Here is a 15,744-nt window from a genome sequence, read left to right as displayed (position 1 = left end):
TATATATATGTATATATATGTATATATATAGTATATATATATATATATATATATATGGTATTAAATCAAGCCCCTCTGTTTCTGTCCCAGACTAGAAGGCTTTGGAAAGAAGTATAGACACAGTATGTTTAGCAGAAAATAATTAGAATAGTCAGAGGCTCTACCCAGATGTGCATATGAAATGGGTACAAACCTGGATGATGCTGAGGATTTCATCATAAGTGCAGTGTTCTCCTTGGCAGTTCACTAGGAAGTCATTGAGCTGGAGGATGCCAACCCCAAACACGCCCAAGGATGTGCTCTCGACCCCAGTGCCGTTTGTCACGATACTTGCAGCAGCAATGGCATCAGATATCTGCCTCTGGTTGTCTGACAGCTGCTGTTTACTCTTAATGAACAACCCCAAATCCGAGACGTTTCTGGTCAATAAGTCTGAAACAGAACCACCCACAGAACATGGACAAGTTAGCCAGAATCTTTCACAAAGTTCATTTTGGAGATAATGGCGTTGTGGAATTGGTAAGCTGCAGAAACTCTTCACTGATCTGTCTAAACAGGCCATCAAACTCCATGCCTACCCCTGGCTTCACATAGTTGAAGGAACAACAAATGAATCAATGAATAAATAAAAGAAACTAAGAGAGAATGAGGTCAATGATCTTGAAAGCCCATGAGCTCAGGGTTTTAGATGAGAACTAAATGTACATTCAGTTGGGGACTTCAGGCTGAATTTGAACTTTGGTTTTTGAGGATAACTGCAGTTTTGCTTTTAGAGACAATGAAGGTGTACCCTTAAAATTACAGTTGTTTTGTACTTCAGGAATGTAATTGTAAGCATTTGTGTGCAGGTTTCAGGGTGAAAATAAGTTTTCAACTGATGTGGAATTGAAACTGATCAATGAAACTGATTGTATGCTAAGAGTATGTTAAGTTTTGTAAGAAACTGCCAAACTCTTTTCCAAAGTGGCCGTGCCATTTTACCTTTTGACCAGCAATGTTCCACACTGGCACCACATTTATGGCCAGTTATTTTATTTAATTCTTGCCACTTTGGAAGAGAAGCTGGCAGTTCCTAAACACAGGCTTACCCATACGATTTAGCAACTGCGTTCCCAGGCTTTTCCCCAAAGGAGTCGAAAACTTATGTCCACACAAAAAACATGCACACAGATATTTATAGTAGCTTCATTCATAATTGCTAAAACTATGAAGCACCAAGATGTCCCTCAAAAGGTGAATGGATAAACAGTGGTATACCCATACAGTGGAGTATTATTCAGTGACAAAAAGAAATGAGCTATTGAGCTGTGAAAAAACATCGGGGAACCTTAAATACATACTGCTAAGAGAAAGAAGCCAATCTGAAAAGACTACATACAAACTGTATGATTCCAGCTATATGACATTCTGGAAAAGAAAGAACTATGGAGACAGTAAAAAGGGGTTCAGAGGGAAGGTGGGAAGAATGAAAAGGTGGGGAACAGGGGATTTTTAAGACATTGAAAGTATTGTGTATGATACTGTAATGGTAGATCCATGTGCTTATACTTCTGTCAAAGCCCATAGCATGTACCACACAGTGAACACTCAACTGTGGACTTCATTCGTTAATACCCTGTCAATATCAGCTCAACTGTCACATACCACACTAATACAAGATATTAATAATAGGAAAAACAGTGTATGTTGGGGAGGGGAGAGTATGGTTGACCCTTAAACAACATGGGTTTGACTATGTGGGTCCACGTGTATGCAGAGCTTTTCGATAAACACAGTATAATACTGTAAATGTATTTTCTCTTCCTTATAATTTTCTTAATAATAATGTCTTTTCTCTAGCTTACTTTATTATAAGAATATAACACATGATACACATACAAAATATGGATTAATCAACTGTTATTGCTATCATTAAGGCTTTTGGTCAAGAGCAGGCTATTAGTAGTTAAGTTTGGGGGAGACAAAGGTTAACCCTTTGGATTTCTGACTGCATGGGGGATCCGCATCCCTAACCCTTGATTTGCTCCAGGGTGAACTGTATATGGGAACTCTTTGTACTTTACAATCATTTTTCTGTAAGCCTAAAACTGCTCTAAAAAATAATGTCTGTTAATTTTTGGGCGCCTGCGTGACTTAGTCGGTTAAGCGTCTGACTTTGGCTGAGGTCATTATCTCATGGCTTGTGAGTTCGAGCCCCGCATCGAGCTTTGTGCTGACAGCTCAGAGCCTGGAGCCTGCTTCGGATTCTGTGTCTCCCTCTCTCTCTCTGCCCCTCCCCTGCTCACACTCTGTCTCTGTCTCTCAAAAATAAATAAACATAAAAAAAATTTTTTTTTAAAGATTTTTTTTTAACAGGTACAACTACTTGACTAATCCATAGTTATGCACATTTTATGACTAAAGTAGAAAAGGTGAATTTTCTTAGCTGAGGACAATGTAAGTTTTTAAGTAATAAGAAAGCAACTGAAAGAGGGCAGTTTCTCTTGTTTCTGCTTTTTTGTGTTTCTAGTTGTCAGCAAGAACAGAAGAGAAAAATTGTAGGCTGACAATGCATCAGTGGTGATGACAGAATAGGGTTTTTGATGTGGTTGGTGACGGTGGTAGTGGTGAGTGGGGCAGAGGAGGCAGACATCTTGGTTTACCCACTAGGACAAGTGCCCTGGATGTTCAGCAGGAGTGCTCTTCTCGGGTCACTAAAGACTCCTCTTGTCAACGGACAGCACCCTCACCCTGGGGTTGAGCACCGTCGGCCTGCAGGCGGGGAGGATATGGGTGGTGCACCACACACCTAGTGGACGTTGGACACAGGTGGGAGAGGGTTTTCCGTTGTCAGAATGACTGGAAGACTCTATTGATTAAATATCCTGGAATGCATAAACAGACTCAGACCATGATGCATTTCCTTGCTGAAAATGCCGGTAGCACCTACACCCCCAGACACCTTGAAACAATCCTCAAAGCGTTTCATCATGCCGCAGGGAACAGCACGCCATGTGGAACGGGCCGAGGGTTCGTGTGACTGGACCTCTCATCTTCGTTTTTAGATAGAAAGGCCTCAACGGGAAATATAAAACCGTTCCACAAACCTAGGTCAGGCTGAAGATCGCTGGTGTTTTCGTCAATTGTTAGGTTGGTGTAGAGTGGCACCGACTCGGAGCCGGCTCGGTTGCAGGGCACAGCGTAGACGTCGAAGAGGTCCTTCAGGTCCTTGCGGCTCCTCACGCTGGGCGGGGAGTGGAAAACACTCACGTTTAGTATTGTTACAAAGATGGGGGGCTGAGGAAGGGCAGGAAGACAGCATGCCGTACCTGAATGATTTGAACAGCTCAACGAATTCAACAAAGCTCATGTTACTGTCTGAAACCATGAAGCTCTGGAAACCTTTCATTCCGCCTTTGATCCGCCCGTGCCAGCTGCTGCTGCTCCAAGCACTGCAACAAAGACATGGCCTTAACAGGCATGGCCACTGTGCCCCAGGGACGTCCTCTGACGGCGCATGAGCAAAGACATGGACCGCAGGCTATTCAGGATTGAGGCTGTTTTCCAGACCCTCTTTTCACTTCTCTCAAAACTAATCTATAGTGTGTCAGAGCAAACACCTCATTCAGTGAAACCGTGTCATGTTCACAGCCTACTCAATAGGGCCACGAGGCTAAGGGTAATGTTCCTCTACTAACACAGTTCTTTGGAATCACAGGTCAATGGGGGGGAAAACTTAAATTCAATGTTTCTGAAGAAAAATCAGTATTATTTTTTTTTCCGAAAGTGCCCCAAATTACTCAATTATAACCTATGGGAAATTATGCATGTTCTTTCCTACATTCTAAATTATAGAAACACATTGGAGAAGAAAGTCCGTATCAATGTCTTCTCTTTTTCCTTTCTTCACCAGTTATTAGATGAAAACAAGGAAGGACTTTTAATATTAATGGAAAATGTGAGTCACAAAAATATTAAGAATGGAAAGAAGCCAACTCTGCCTAGAATATATCTGCACCTGCCAAGGCTGTATATTCAATATAAAAATACCAGTCACTCAGTCAAAACCTCACTCTAGCTGTTTCACAACATTTTTATTTTCTATACTGGTTCTCTGACAAGATAATTTAAGAAATATTTTGGCTGGTTTTTAGTCAAATAAATAAACAGGATCTTCCTTTTTTTCATTTTTGTTTTTTTTTATTTTATTGTTTTGACTTTTTGAAATGTTTCAAATATATAAGTACAGAGAAGGTTGTAACGAATAGCCAGTTTATCCTCAATCTTGCTAACAGTGTTTGTTCATGGAAAATTATTTTGCGTTGACATCTGAAGGTCACCTCTATACATGGACGAAAATTACAAAAGGATGGATTTACAGTCCTTTGTAGGCATGGGTTGTTGATCCCCCGTGGTGTTGGAAACAAGAGGGTGGAGGTTCAGGAAGATGAAAAAGGTTGGATAAGGTGGCTTATCATTTGCCACTGTCTGCAGGAACCTTTAGGAAACTCTGTCCACTGTCTCCCTTTCTAAGGCTCAGCCTTGCCTTCTCCTTGAACAGCATTTGGGGTGATTTTTCTTCCTTGCCTTCTCTTTTCTTTCTGTTGTAGTTTACTCGGTGGGCACTGACTCCTGTCTTCTTGTGGGAGGGCTCTGTGATCTTGCATCTAGCATATTAGTTCTACCTCTTTGGAAAGATTTTCCTCCCTTACTCTGGCCTTCCCTTTCCTGCTCCTGAGTGATTGAAATAAAGGAGAAGCCACTCAATCTAAGTTCTCTGGCTCTTTTATTCACCCAGGATACTGTACAGGCTGAAATAGCATGTACAGAATTCTGATTCTTTGTAGCTCTTAATTTTGTTACAAACCTAGGCTGACAGAAAAGTTGCAAGAGGGTACAAAGAATTCCCATGTACCTTTGACCCAGTTTCACCGAGTATAGAAATCTGAATGTATAAGGCATAAATTATGTTCATTATTCACATTGTAAAAGAATGCTTCCCTTTAAAAGATGATTTACTACATGTAGGGTTCTTATCAGTAGCAAACTTCCTTGAGAGCGTCAGAAAGAGAGAAAGTGTGTGTATAATGTTTCCAAAGCCAGTGTCTACACAGATCCATTTCCTCCTCCAATCCCTCTGATAAAGTAAAGAGTGCCTATTTTATCTTGGTTCTGTCTGAACCTCTGAATTTCTTAAACTTTTTGAGGGGTCGAGGGAGATGGTGTGGCATTCTAATTCCTTTGGAAAGCTTTCATGTTAATATTATTTCTTCTGAGAGGGTAGATGTTTCAAATCTGTAATTTACATGGACTTTATAAGTAATTTACTATAATACCAGCTTTAGAATTACACCTAGCATACCCAATTTGCTCTAATACATTCATTTCTACAGACATGTATCTTATGTATGAGATGGTATAAAATATATTTCACCTATCAGCAAAGGGTAAAGTAGCTTCTATTAAAACTTAATTTATTCCTCAGAATAGTGCTATCCAATAGAAGTTTTGGCAATGAAACAAGTGTTCTATATCTGCACTGTTCAGTATTGTAGCCACTGGCCACTTGTAGCTATGGAACACTTTTAATGTGCATAGTGTGACTGAGGAACTGAATTTTAAATTTTATTTAATTTTAATATATTTAAAATCGAATTTAAATAGCTATTATTATCCCCCCAGCCCCCACCCCACCATGGCCAGTGGCTACCATATTCGACAAAGCAACTTTAGAAAGTCATAGATCAGGTTTTGTTAGTGCTATGACCTTTGAAGGATTAGTCTGTCTAATAATTAGGAGTAATTATAGTAATATGAGAAGGTAGGAGTGCAAAATCAGGGAGATTGGAAGTATTTAAAAATTGTGGGTTTTTCAGTTTTCAATGTAATCGTTAACTCAAAATTAGAGAGAGGCTTTCCACAGAGCACTGGAAGATGCCCTTTGACATAACTTGAATGATATGAAGGGTCCTTCTGTTTTATCATGTTAAGGCCCCACCTGGACGGGCTCTTGTTTGAAGAAGACAGCACAGGGGAAGACACTGGCCTGTTGGGAGATGATGTCCCGGCAGACAAGTTAGGGGACCCAGCCGTGGTCAAAGAGTGGGCTCTTCTGGAAGGCAGAGTGTTAGGAGGGCTCATGATGGCATTTGCCTCTGTGAGAGAGAAAGACAGAAACGAGACAATGACACCAGTTATCCTTTCCCTAGAGATCAAAGAAAAACCAAAGATGCTTCTGAATGTCTGAGCGAATCAATTTATGCAGGAAATCTCTATACAAGAAACATCAAAATATTCTGAGGAATGGACTAACGTGGTGGGTTCTCAACCTTGGCTGCGTATTAGAATCATTTGGGGAACTTAAAAATATAGAGATGTTAGGGTCCCAGCCAGAGGGTGCTGGAATCAGTTTGGCTGGGGTGTGGCCAGGGGCATCCAGATATTTTATTTATTTATTTATTTATTTATTTATTTATTTATTTCCTTTTAATGTTTATTTATTTTTGAGAGACAGAGACAGAGCAGGGGAGGGGCAGAGAGAGGGAGACACAGAATCCAAAACAGGCTCCAGGCTCTGAGCTATAAGCACAGAGCCCAAGGTGGGGTTTGAACCCACAAATGGTGAGATCATGACCTGAGCTGAAGTCAGATGCTTGACTGAGCCACCCAGGCACCCCCAGATATTTGTTTGTTTGTTTGTTTGTTTGTTTATTTATTTATTTATTTAATTTATTTATATTATTTTTTAAAATTTAAATCCAAGTTAGTTAACATGTAGTGTAATAATGATTTCAGTAATATAATTTAGTGATTCATCACTTACATATAACACCCAGTGCTCACCCTAACAAGTGTCCTCATTAATGTCTCTCACCCATTTAGCCCATTCCCCCACCAACACCCCTCCAGCAACCCTCGGTTTGTTCTCTGTATTTAAGAGTCTCTTATGGTTTGCCTACCTCTCTGTTTCTATCTTATTTTTCCTTCCCTTCCCCTATGTTCATCTGTTCTATTTCTTAAATTCCACATGTCAGTGAAATCGTATGATATTTGTCTTTCTCTGACTGAATTATTTCACTTAGCATAATACACTCTAGTTCCATTCATGTTGTTGCAATGGCACGATTTCATTCTTTCTGATTGCCGAGTACTATTCCATTGTGTATATATACCACATCTTGTTTATCCATTCATCAGCTGATAGACATTTAAGCTCTTTCCATATGTTGGCTATTGTCAATAGTGCCGTTATAAACATTGGGGTGAATGTGCCCCTTCAAAACAGCACACTTGTACCCTTTGGATAAATACCTAGTAGTGCAATTGCTGGGTTGTAAGGTAGTTCTATTTTTAATTTTTTGAGGAACCTCCATATTGTTTTGCAGAGTGGCTGCACCAGTTTGCATTCCCACCAGCAGTGCAAAAGGGTTCCTCTTTCTCTGCATCCTCGCCAACATCTGTCATTACCTGAGTTAATTTTAGCCATTCTGACTGGTGTGAGGTTGTATCTCATTGTGGTTTTGATTTGTATTTCCCTGATGATGAGTGTTGTTGAGCATTTTTTCATGTCCATCTGGATGTCTTCTTTGGAAAAGTGTCTATTTATGTCTTTTGCCCATTTCTTCACTGGATTATTTGTTTTTGGGGTGTTGAGTTTGATAAGTTCTTTATAGATTTTGGATACTAACCCCTTATCTGCTATGTCATTTGCAAATATATTCTCCCATTTGGTCAGTTGCCTTTTAGTTTGGCTGATTATTTCCTCTGCTGTGCAGAAGCCTTTGTCTTGATGAGGTCCCAATATTTTATTTTTGCTTGTGTTTCCTTTGCCTCCAGAGACACGTCAAGTAAGAAGTTGCTGCAGCTGAGGTCAAAGAGGTTGTTGCCTGTTTCTCCTCTGGGATTTTGATGGTTTCCTGTCTCACGTTTAGGTCTTTCATCCATTTTGAGTTTCTTTTTGTGTATGGTGTAAGAAAGTGGTGCAGGTTCATTTTTCTGCATGTCACTGTCCAGTTTTCCCAGCACCATACTAAAGAGACTGTCTTTTTTCCATTGGATGTTCTTTTCTGCTTTGTCAAAGGTTAGTTGACCATATGTTTGTGGGTCCATTTCTGGGTTCTCTATACTGTTCCATTGATCTGAGTGTCTTTTTTTGTGCCGGTACCATACTGTCTTGATGATTACAGCTTTGTAATGTAGCTTGAAGTCTGGGATTGTGATGCCTCCAGCTTAGTTTTCTTTTTCAGGATTGCTATGGCTATTCAGGGTCTTTTCTGGTTCCACACAAATTTTAGGATTGTTTGTTCTAGCTCTGTTAAGAATGCTCATGTTATTTTGATAGGGATTGCACTGAATGTGTAGATTGCTTTGGGTAGTATCGACATCTTAATATATTTGTTCTTTCAATCCATGAGCATGAACTGTTTTTCCATTTGTGTGTGTGTGTGTGTGTGTGTGTGTGTGTGTGTCCAATTTCTTTCATAAGCTTTCTTTTCAGTGTATAGACTTTTCACTTCTTTGGTTAGATTTATTCCTAGGTATTTAGTGGTTTGCCCCCAGATGTTAAAAAAAAAAAAATCTCAGTCACATTTGAGAATCAGTGGTCTAATCCTCCACCTTGTATTTTATATATCTCACATCCCCTGTCTATAAGGCCTAGTTAATCAATGATAATCTTCTTTGAAGTACACTGTACTTGCTGAAATACCCCTTGGGTTCCATCATCTAGTTAAATACAAAGGTAAGTATATTTAACAAGACAAAGAGTTTTGTTAAGAATGCACACAAGACTTAAATCATAACTGAAAACCAAATGCATATTTTTCCCTGTAAAATAAAACATCTCTAATGTCAATATGTGGCTTTACCTGACTCTTCTTGTTCATTCATGTCTTGAGGATCAGAACCACTCCGGCTGCGACACTCTCTGTGCATTTTGGCTTTTCGGGTGGCCATCTCATCGTCAGCTGCCTCTCCGCTCTCACCCTGGGAACACACACATGTCGATACCTCTCATTCTGTGTTTCTCTCCCTCCTGGCACTGCTTTAGCTCAGGTGCGTCCCTATTTTCTGACTGCCTTCAATATCCCTGGCCCCAAATCAGTATGGACCCCTGTGAAGGCTGACCAAGTATTCTCACATTACACTATCCCACTTGTTTTTGCTATACAGCAGCACTCGGAGGTGGAGGGGGAGGGCACAGGGAGAGCTGATAAGAGCAGGCAAAGGACCCCTGGAGTCACAGAGACCAAATTATGAAGCAGACAAAGCTCAGCTTAGGCATCAACAGCCTCTAATATGCAAAGAGTGGGACTTTTTCTAGATAACCATGGAGAAAATATACTATTGTGTTATATATATATATGTGATAACATATATATAGTATAATATATAATATATAGTGGTAACTAACCAAATATTTTCTGCCATGGTAAAAACCATAAAGCCTACCAACTTTTTTTTTTTTTTTAAAGCTTTTGGGGAACCTGAAGATTTGTTCCTTTCTGATAGTCATGGCTGTATATCAAATTTATAAGACCAATACTTCTTTTTTAAAAAAATGTTTAAATGTTTATTTTTGAGACAGAGAGAGACAGAGCATGAATGAGGGAGTGGCAGAGAGAGAGGGAGACACAGAATGTGAAGCAGGCTCCAGGCTCTGAGCTGTCAGCACAGAGCCTGATGTGGGGCTCGAACTCGTCAACTGTGAGATCATGACCTGAGCCGAAGTTGGACACTCAACTGACTGAGCCACCCAGGTGCCCCCTTCTTCTTCTTTTTTTTAAAGGTCTATTTATTTTTCAGAGAGAGAGAGAGAGAGAGAGAGAGAGAGAGAGAGAGAGAGCAGGGGAGGGGTAGAGAGGGAGAGACAGAGAATCCCAAACAGGCTCGGCACCATCAGTGTAGAACCTGATATGGGGCTCAAATCCACGAACCATGAGATCATGACCTGAGCCAAGATCAAGAGTCAGACACTTAACTGGCTGAGTCACCCAGGTGCCCCCATAAAGCCTACCATCTTAACCACTTTTAAGTCTACAGTAGTGTTAACTCTACGTGCCTTGTTGTGCAACAGTTTTCTAGAATTTTTTCCTCCTACAAAACTGAAACTCTATATGCAATCAAAAAGAACTCCCCCTATAGCACCCCCCTCCCCGTCCCTGTCCCCTGGCAACCACCATTCTACTTTCTGTTTCTAAGAGTTTGACCACTCTAGGTACCTCATAGAAGTGGAATCATGCAGCATTTGTCCTTTTGCGACTGGCTTATTTCACTTAGGATAATGTCGTCAAGGTTCAGCTACACTGTAGTATGCCAGGATTTCCTTCTTTTTTTGAAAGCCTGAACACCATTCCATTATATGTATACATCACCTTTTCATTCATGGATGGACATTCAAATTGCTTCTCTTGACAATTAAGTTAGTTTCTACATTTAGCATTTTGGCCTTGTAAGACCTTCATAACCTGATCCCTGGTCTTTTTAGCCTTTGCTTACCCACCACAGAGCCTGTGTTCCAGCTTGGAGCAGGAACCTGGAACTACATGTGCTTCCCTGAACACGCCAAGTCTTTTAATGCCTCCCTGCTGCCTCCTCTGCCAGAAATGCTTTCCCCCGTGTTGTCTAACAAACCCTATACACCCTTCATGACCCATCTGTCCGCTTCCCTACGAAGCCTGTTCTGCCTGCGTCCTAGCCCTAAATCTTCCTTCTCTCTCCTCCCAGAGCACTTTGTGGATAGCTTGATAATGACTCTTACTGAATACTCATTGTTTGTGGCCCCTGACTTTTTCCTGGTGCTGACTCCATTCTTAACAAGGGGACTGGCATCAGGAGATGCTCAGTAAGCCCTGAGCATCTTGTCCCCAACCCAAATGATCTAAGGTAGTTTCTGGCGACATAGACCATAAATGGTGCTGGATGATTGGGTTTGGTGCTTGATAAACAAGTAACACTCTACCCTTATAAGGATTTTCTTCTTTTTCTTGGTAGTGCTTATGCCCAAGGTGTTGTTTCTCTGCACATTGGGCTTCTCGGCACTCTTTGCTGATGTCCCGGGGCTGGGGTTTCGTGTACTCCACCGCCTGCCACCAAACAACTCCACGGCGTGAGCCAAAGTTGGGCCTTCGTACCGTCCATCTTCCTGTAAAAGAATCACATTCTGAACACTTAAAGGAACAGCAAGCAATGGGGAAGTATATATATGAATGGCTTCTAGTAAATTCCCAGAGGTGGAGGAGCACAGGCAGTTACTGAAGACTAGTGATCTGGCCACCCAAGTGGTTCTGTTTTCTAACCATCAGGACTCTCTGTTGGGAATTTCATCATATCCTCTGTTGTCCTGGTCACATCCCTGCTGAGTTCTAGTAAGTGATGTGCTTCAAGGGGGCCACATTCAAGTGGGATTAAAAAAACTTTTCCTTCCCAGTTTCAGAGGTTACATTCCAGAATGTAGGAACATTCACAAAGATGCATTTTGCATTTTAGGGCTCTGGAGGACTTAAGAGGTGTGTGTGTGTATGTGTGTGTGTGTGTGTGTGTGTGTGTGTGTGTGTGTGAATCTACTTAAATAAAACCAAGTTCTATTTGTATTGCATCATTCCAGGTTTTGTTTTTTCTAGTTTGATGGTTGGGACAGTTTGATTTGAAATATAGAGTATGTGGCATATGTGAAATTTACTTTGGAGGGCTCTGGGGAGATAACCACAGAGAAAATATATTATTAAATAGTTGGTGCACACCTGAAAGTAATGTAACATCATGTATCAATTATTATACTTCAGTAAAATAAATATAAATAAATAAATAAAATAGTTGGGCTGCTGTCCTCTTGAGTGACTGATACCCAAGACTAGAGAGCCCAGGGGACTCTACATCACGCATATTATGATGCTACGAGCAGTGAAAAGATATTTAAGGGGCATGCAATGCTTTGCAATAGCTCCTTCTCATAAGATAACACCATGCAAAAGAGCTGAGTAGCAGCAGAGATTAATTAACTAAATAATGGTCAACAATTCTCTCTGTAAGTAAGGAGGCTCAGTGAATAAAACTACAAAAAGTCACATATGAATTAAAGACAACATGGGTGATATTTCACAGGTTGTATAAAATGGACATTTCAGAATTAATTTCCATATACTGTTTTTACTTTCCACAAACTTTTAAGGCCAGCCCTCCTTTGCAATTCCAAAGAAGTTCTTGTGAATACATTTTGCTTTGTTGTAGACACTATGTAAATAACAAAGTCTTTGTGTGTGCGCTTGCTCCTTTACCCTAACATTCAATAACTATTTGATTTTATGACTTGAGTTGTGACCTCCCACTTCCTGCATCCTGTTATGGATCCCAGGATGCTGAGTAACTTGAATGCTTAACGTGGGATATCTTTTGGTGATCTCTCATGGTGGGTATCTGGGATTTATGCCTGTCCATTAATCATTTCTCTTTCCTCTGACCATACCCCAGTTTTACTTTTATCTCTTTTCCTCTGGATACAGTCTTGAATCTATGAAAGGTGAAACATCCTCCCTTGACCAATGGTTGGCATAAGATCCAAATAAACCAATCAGAATCTCCCTCCCTGGAAAATGAATCTTGAATACAGTGATACTGAGAATGAAAATGGCTGGAGATCATTGTTTCTTGTTGCAGTCCTGCTCAAGATAGTCCCTGTGAATAAGCCACTACAATTAACTTCAAAGTGGAATAAACATTTCATGACACAATTTCATAAATTAATTTTACCTACGTTATTGAATTAACTACCTAATCCTTTGTAGAAGTTTTATCTTTTTTATTTACGGGTTTTAACTAACACAACTTTAAAAATTTAATAGACTCCTTCCTTAAAATGTAAAACTTCTGCCCTGGGAAAGACATTGTCAAGAGAATTAGAAGACAAGTCACAGATTGGGAGAAAATGTTTGCAAAAGAAACATCTGATAAAGAATGGTTATCCAGGGGAGCCTGGGTGGCTCAGTCGGTTAAGCGTCCGACTCTTGATTTTGGCTCAGGTCATGATCTCATGGTTTGTTGGTTCGAGCCCCGCATCAGGCTCTGTGCTGACAATGTGGAACCTGCCTGAGATTCTCTCTCTCTTCCTCTTTGTTCCTCCCCACTTGTGCTCTCTCTCTCACTCTCAAAATAAATAAACTTAAAAAAAATGGCAAATACACAGTGAGAACTTAAAACTCAACAATAAGAAAACAAATAGCCCAATGAAAAAATAGTCCAAAGACCTCAACAGACACCTCACCAAAGAAGAGAGAAAGATGGCAAATAAACACATGAAAAGATATTCCACATCATGTATCATCAGGAAACTGCAAATTAAAATGAGACACCACTCCACACCTGGCCAAACTCCCGAACACTGACCACACCAAATGCTGATGGGGATGTGGAGTAACAGGAACAAGAATTCATTCTACTGAGAATGCAACGTGGCATAGTCACTTCGGAAGGCAGTGCAGCAGCACCTTACAAAAGTAAACATTCTCTTAAGATACGCTCCAGCAATCACGCTCCTTGGTATTGACCCAAAACAGTTGAAAACTTCAGTCCACACAGAAACCTGAACATGAATATTTACAGCAGCTAGCTTTACTCATAATTGCTACAACTTGGAAGCAACCAAGATGTCCTTCAGTAGGTAAATGGATAAATAAACTATGGTACATCCACACACTGGAGTATTATTCAGCAATAAAAAGAAATGAGCATGGGCAGACATGCAAGAATCCTCTTATTTTAATAATTTTTTTGAAAGTTTGTTTATTTTGAGAAAGAGAGTGCTAGCAGGGGAGGGGGAGAGAGAGAGAGAGAGAGAGAGAGAGAGAGAGAGAGAGAGAGAGAGAGAATCCCAAGCAGACTCTGCAGGGTCAGCACAGAGCCTGACATGGGTTCAAACTCGTGAAACTGTGAGATAATGGCCTGAGCGAAATCAAGAGTTGGACGCTTAACCGACTGAGCCCCCGGGGCGCCCTGACATGCAAGAATCTTAAATGAATATTACTAAGTGAAAGGAGCCAACCTGAGAAGGTTACATATTGTATGAGTCCAACCATATGATGTTCTAGAAGAGGCAAAACTATGGAGACAATAAAAAGATAAGCGGTTGCAGGGGCAGGGGGGAGGATGAGGTACGGTGGGAGGAAGAGATGAACAGGTAGAGCACAGAGAATTTTTAGGGTAGTTACAATACTCCATGTGATATTATAATTATGAATATATGCCATTACATAGTTGTACAAACCTAAACAATGAACTCTAAGGTAAACTGTGGATTTGGGATGATTATGATATATCAATGCAGATTCATCCTTTGTAAAAAAAATGTACCATTCTGGTGAGTGATGCTGACAATGGGACATGGGTGGGGGGCAGGAGGTTTATGGGAAATCTCTGTACATTCCTCTCAATTTTATTGTAAACTTAGCACTGCTCTAAAAAAAGAAAATCTTTAATAAAAAAAAATTTAATAGACCCATACCATGTACGTATAAAAGAATCAGCCTCCAATGCGTTGGTATTTCTAAATTCAGAACATCCTAACATGGGTCAAGCTTTACCCTTAATAGAAATATTTTAGGCCTGGAAAAGGCAGATGCCTTTGTTTAATCTTTAAAGGAGGATTTCTGGGAAGCAAAATATAGTTTGACTCTTTCTTTGATTTTGTACAAACAAAAACTTGATTGGGATGGGTGAAGGATGTACCTTCTCTTTTTAATTTGGAAGAAGAGCTATTGTGAGTGAAGATACATTCTCAGTTTTAGAAAAAAGTTACTTTCAAATACGAGTATTCTAATACTAGTAAATGTAAATTGATCTAATGAAAATTGTAACAGGAGGTAAAGCAAAAGACAAGAAATTGTGATACTTGTAATGAAGCCTTAGGGATACAGGAAAATAAAAGAAGTTCATGTGGATATTAGGATTAGGAAGGTGATTCCTTAAAAATTATACATGCACTTTTGCCTCTTGGCATTATCTTTGTATATGATATTTTAAGTACTTATATCTAAGTATCTAGTACTAAGTATCTAATCCTTTGAATAAATCCTCCCCCCCCACCCCAGAAGATAGCAAGAATCTGTTTCTGTTGCTTACAACCAAATTGTACCTGATACCCCTGTTTTGACCTTCTCAGCTTCCCAGAGATCTTCCCAAATACCCAGGATTATGGGTTCTCAGCTCTGCCTGCGTAACCTCAAGCCAAAACTCATGACACCAGTCTTTCTCCTACACCTCACATCAAATCTCTCGCAGCTTACTTTCTTTTATTTTCCTGTATTCCTAGGCTGTATTATAAAGGTTACTATTTCTTCTTTTTTTCCCTTTATCTCTTGTAAGTATTTCCATTTGATCAAATGCATTTACTAGTACTAAACTACTTCTATTTGAAAGAAGCTTCACACACTCATCACACAAGAAGACTCTGATGTCAAGAAAATTACATTCTACATAAGCCCTTTCCAAACTGGGGAGAAAGAAGTACTCTTACAGGGCTGTTAATAGAAGTTTGGAAGAACCCGAGACTGTTCATAAATTTCTTTAACTTACAGGTACATTTAAACCCATTTCTTTTGTACCTTAGGACTTCTCAAGAGCCTTAAGTGTGCTAAGAGGTATTATAAATCACCAAGAGGGACATTTAACATGATGCCTATTTGACCTTTTGTTCTTAAAATACCAACTTGGATCTTTTTGATGTTCTCTGAGACAATTTGGGAGATGGGAAAATAATCAGTCGCTGAGTTTGTT

General features: G+C 40.0%; 1 protein-coding gene across 9 annotated transcripts in view; it reads right to left on the bottom strand.

Moving 5' to 3' along the window:
- PLCE1 (phospholipase C epsilon 1) overlaps nucleotides 1-15,744 on the bottom strand; it is a 322,989-nt gene that overhangs the window by 62,860 nt on the left and 244,385 nt on the right. For 7 of the 9 annotated variants that reach the window (XR_005793574.1, XM_040485907.1, XM_040485901.1 and 4 more), the window contains 6 exons: nucleotides 10,940-11,122; nucleotides 8,847-8,964; nucleotides 5,978-6,134; nucleotides 3,309-3,431; nucleotides 3,087-3,223; nucleotides 194-432 (listed from right to left, as the gene is read on the bottom strand). Coding sequence is in view for 8 of the 9 variants with exons in the window: in XM_040485907.1 (XP_040341841.1) it covers nucleotides 194-432; nucleotides 3,087-3,223; nucleotides 3,309-3,431; nucleotides 5,978-6,134; nucleotides 8,847-8,964; nucleotides 10,940-11,122 (957 nt within the window). In the remaining variant the exon portion in view is untranslated. The remainder of the gene's footprint in view (nucleotides 1-193; nucleotides 433-3,086; nucleotides 3,224-3,308; nucleotides 3,432-5,977; nucleotides 6,135-8,846; nucleotides 8,965-10,939; nucleotides 11,123-15,744) is intronic. The other 2 variants (XM_040485905.1, XM_040485906.1) reach the window with 1 other exon arrangement.

Source organism: Herpailurus yagouaroundi, unplaced genomic scaffold (assembly GCF_014898765.1).
Source record: "Herpailurus yagouaroundi ecotype Mexico unplaced genomic scaffold, PumYag 163, whole genome shotgun sequence".
Classification (NCBI taxonomy): domain Eukaryota; kingdom Metazoa; phylum Chordata; class Mammalia; order Carnivora; family Felidae; genus Herpailurus; species Herpailurus yagouaroundi.
The sequence above is the reverse complement of the archived record's forward strand: the minus strand, read 5'-3'. Positions and strand labels throughout refer to the sequence as shown.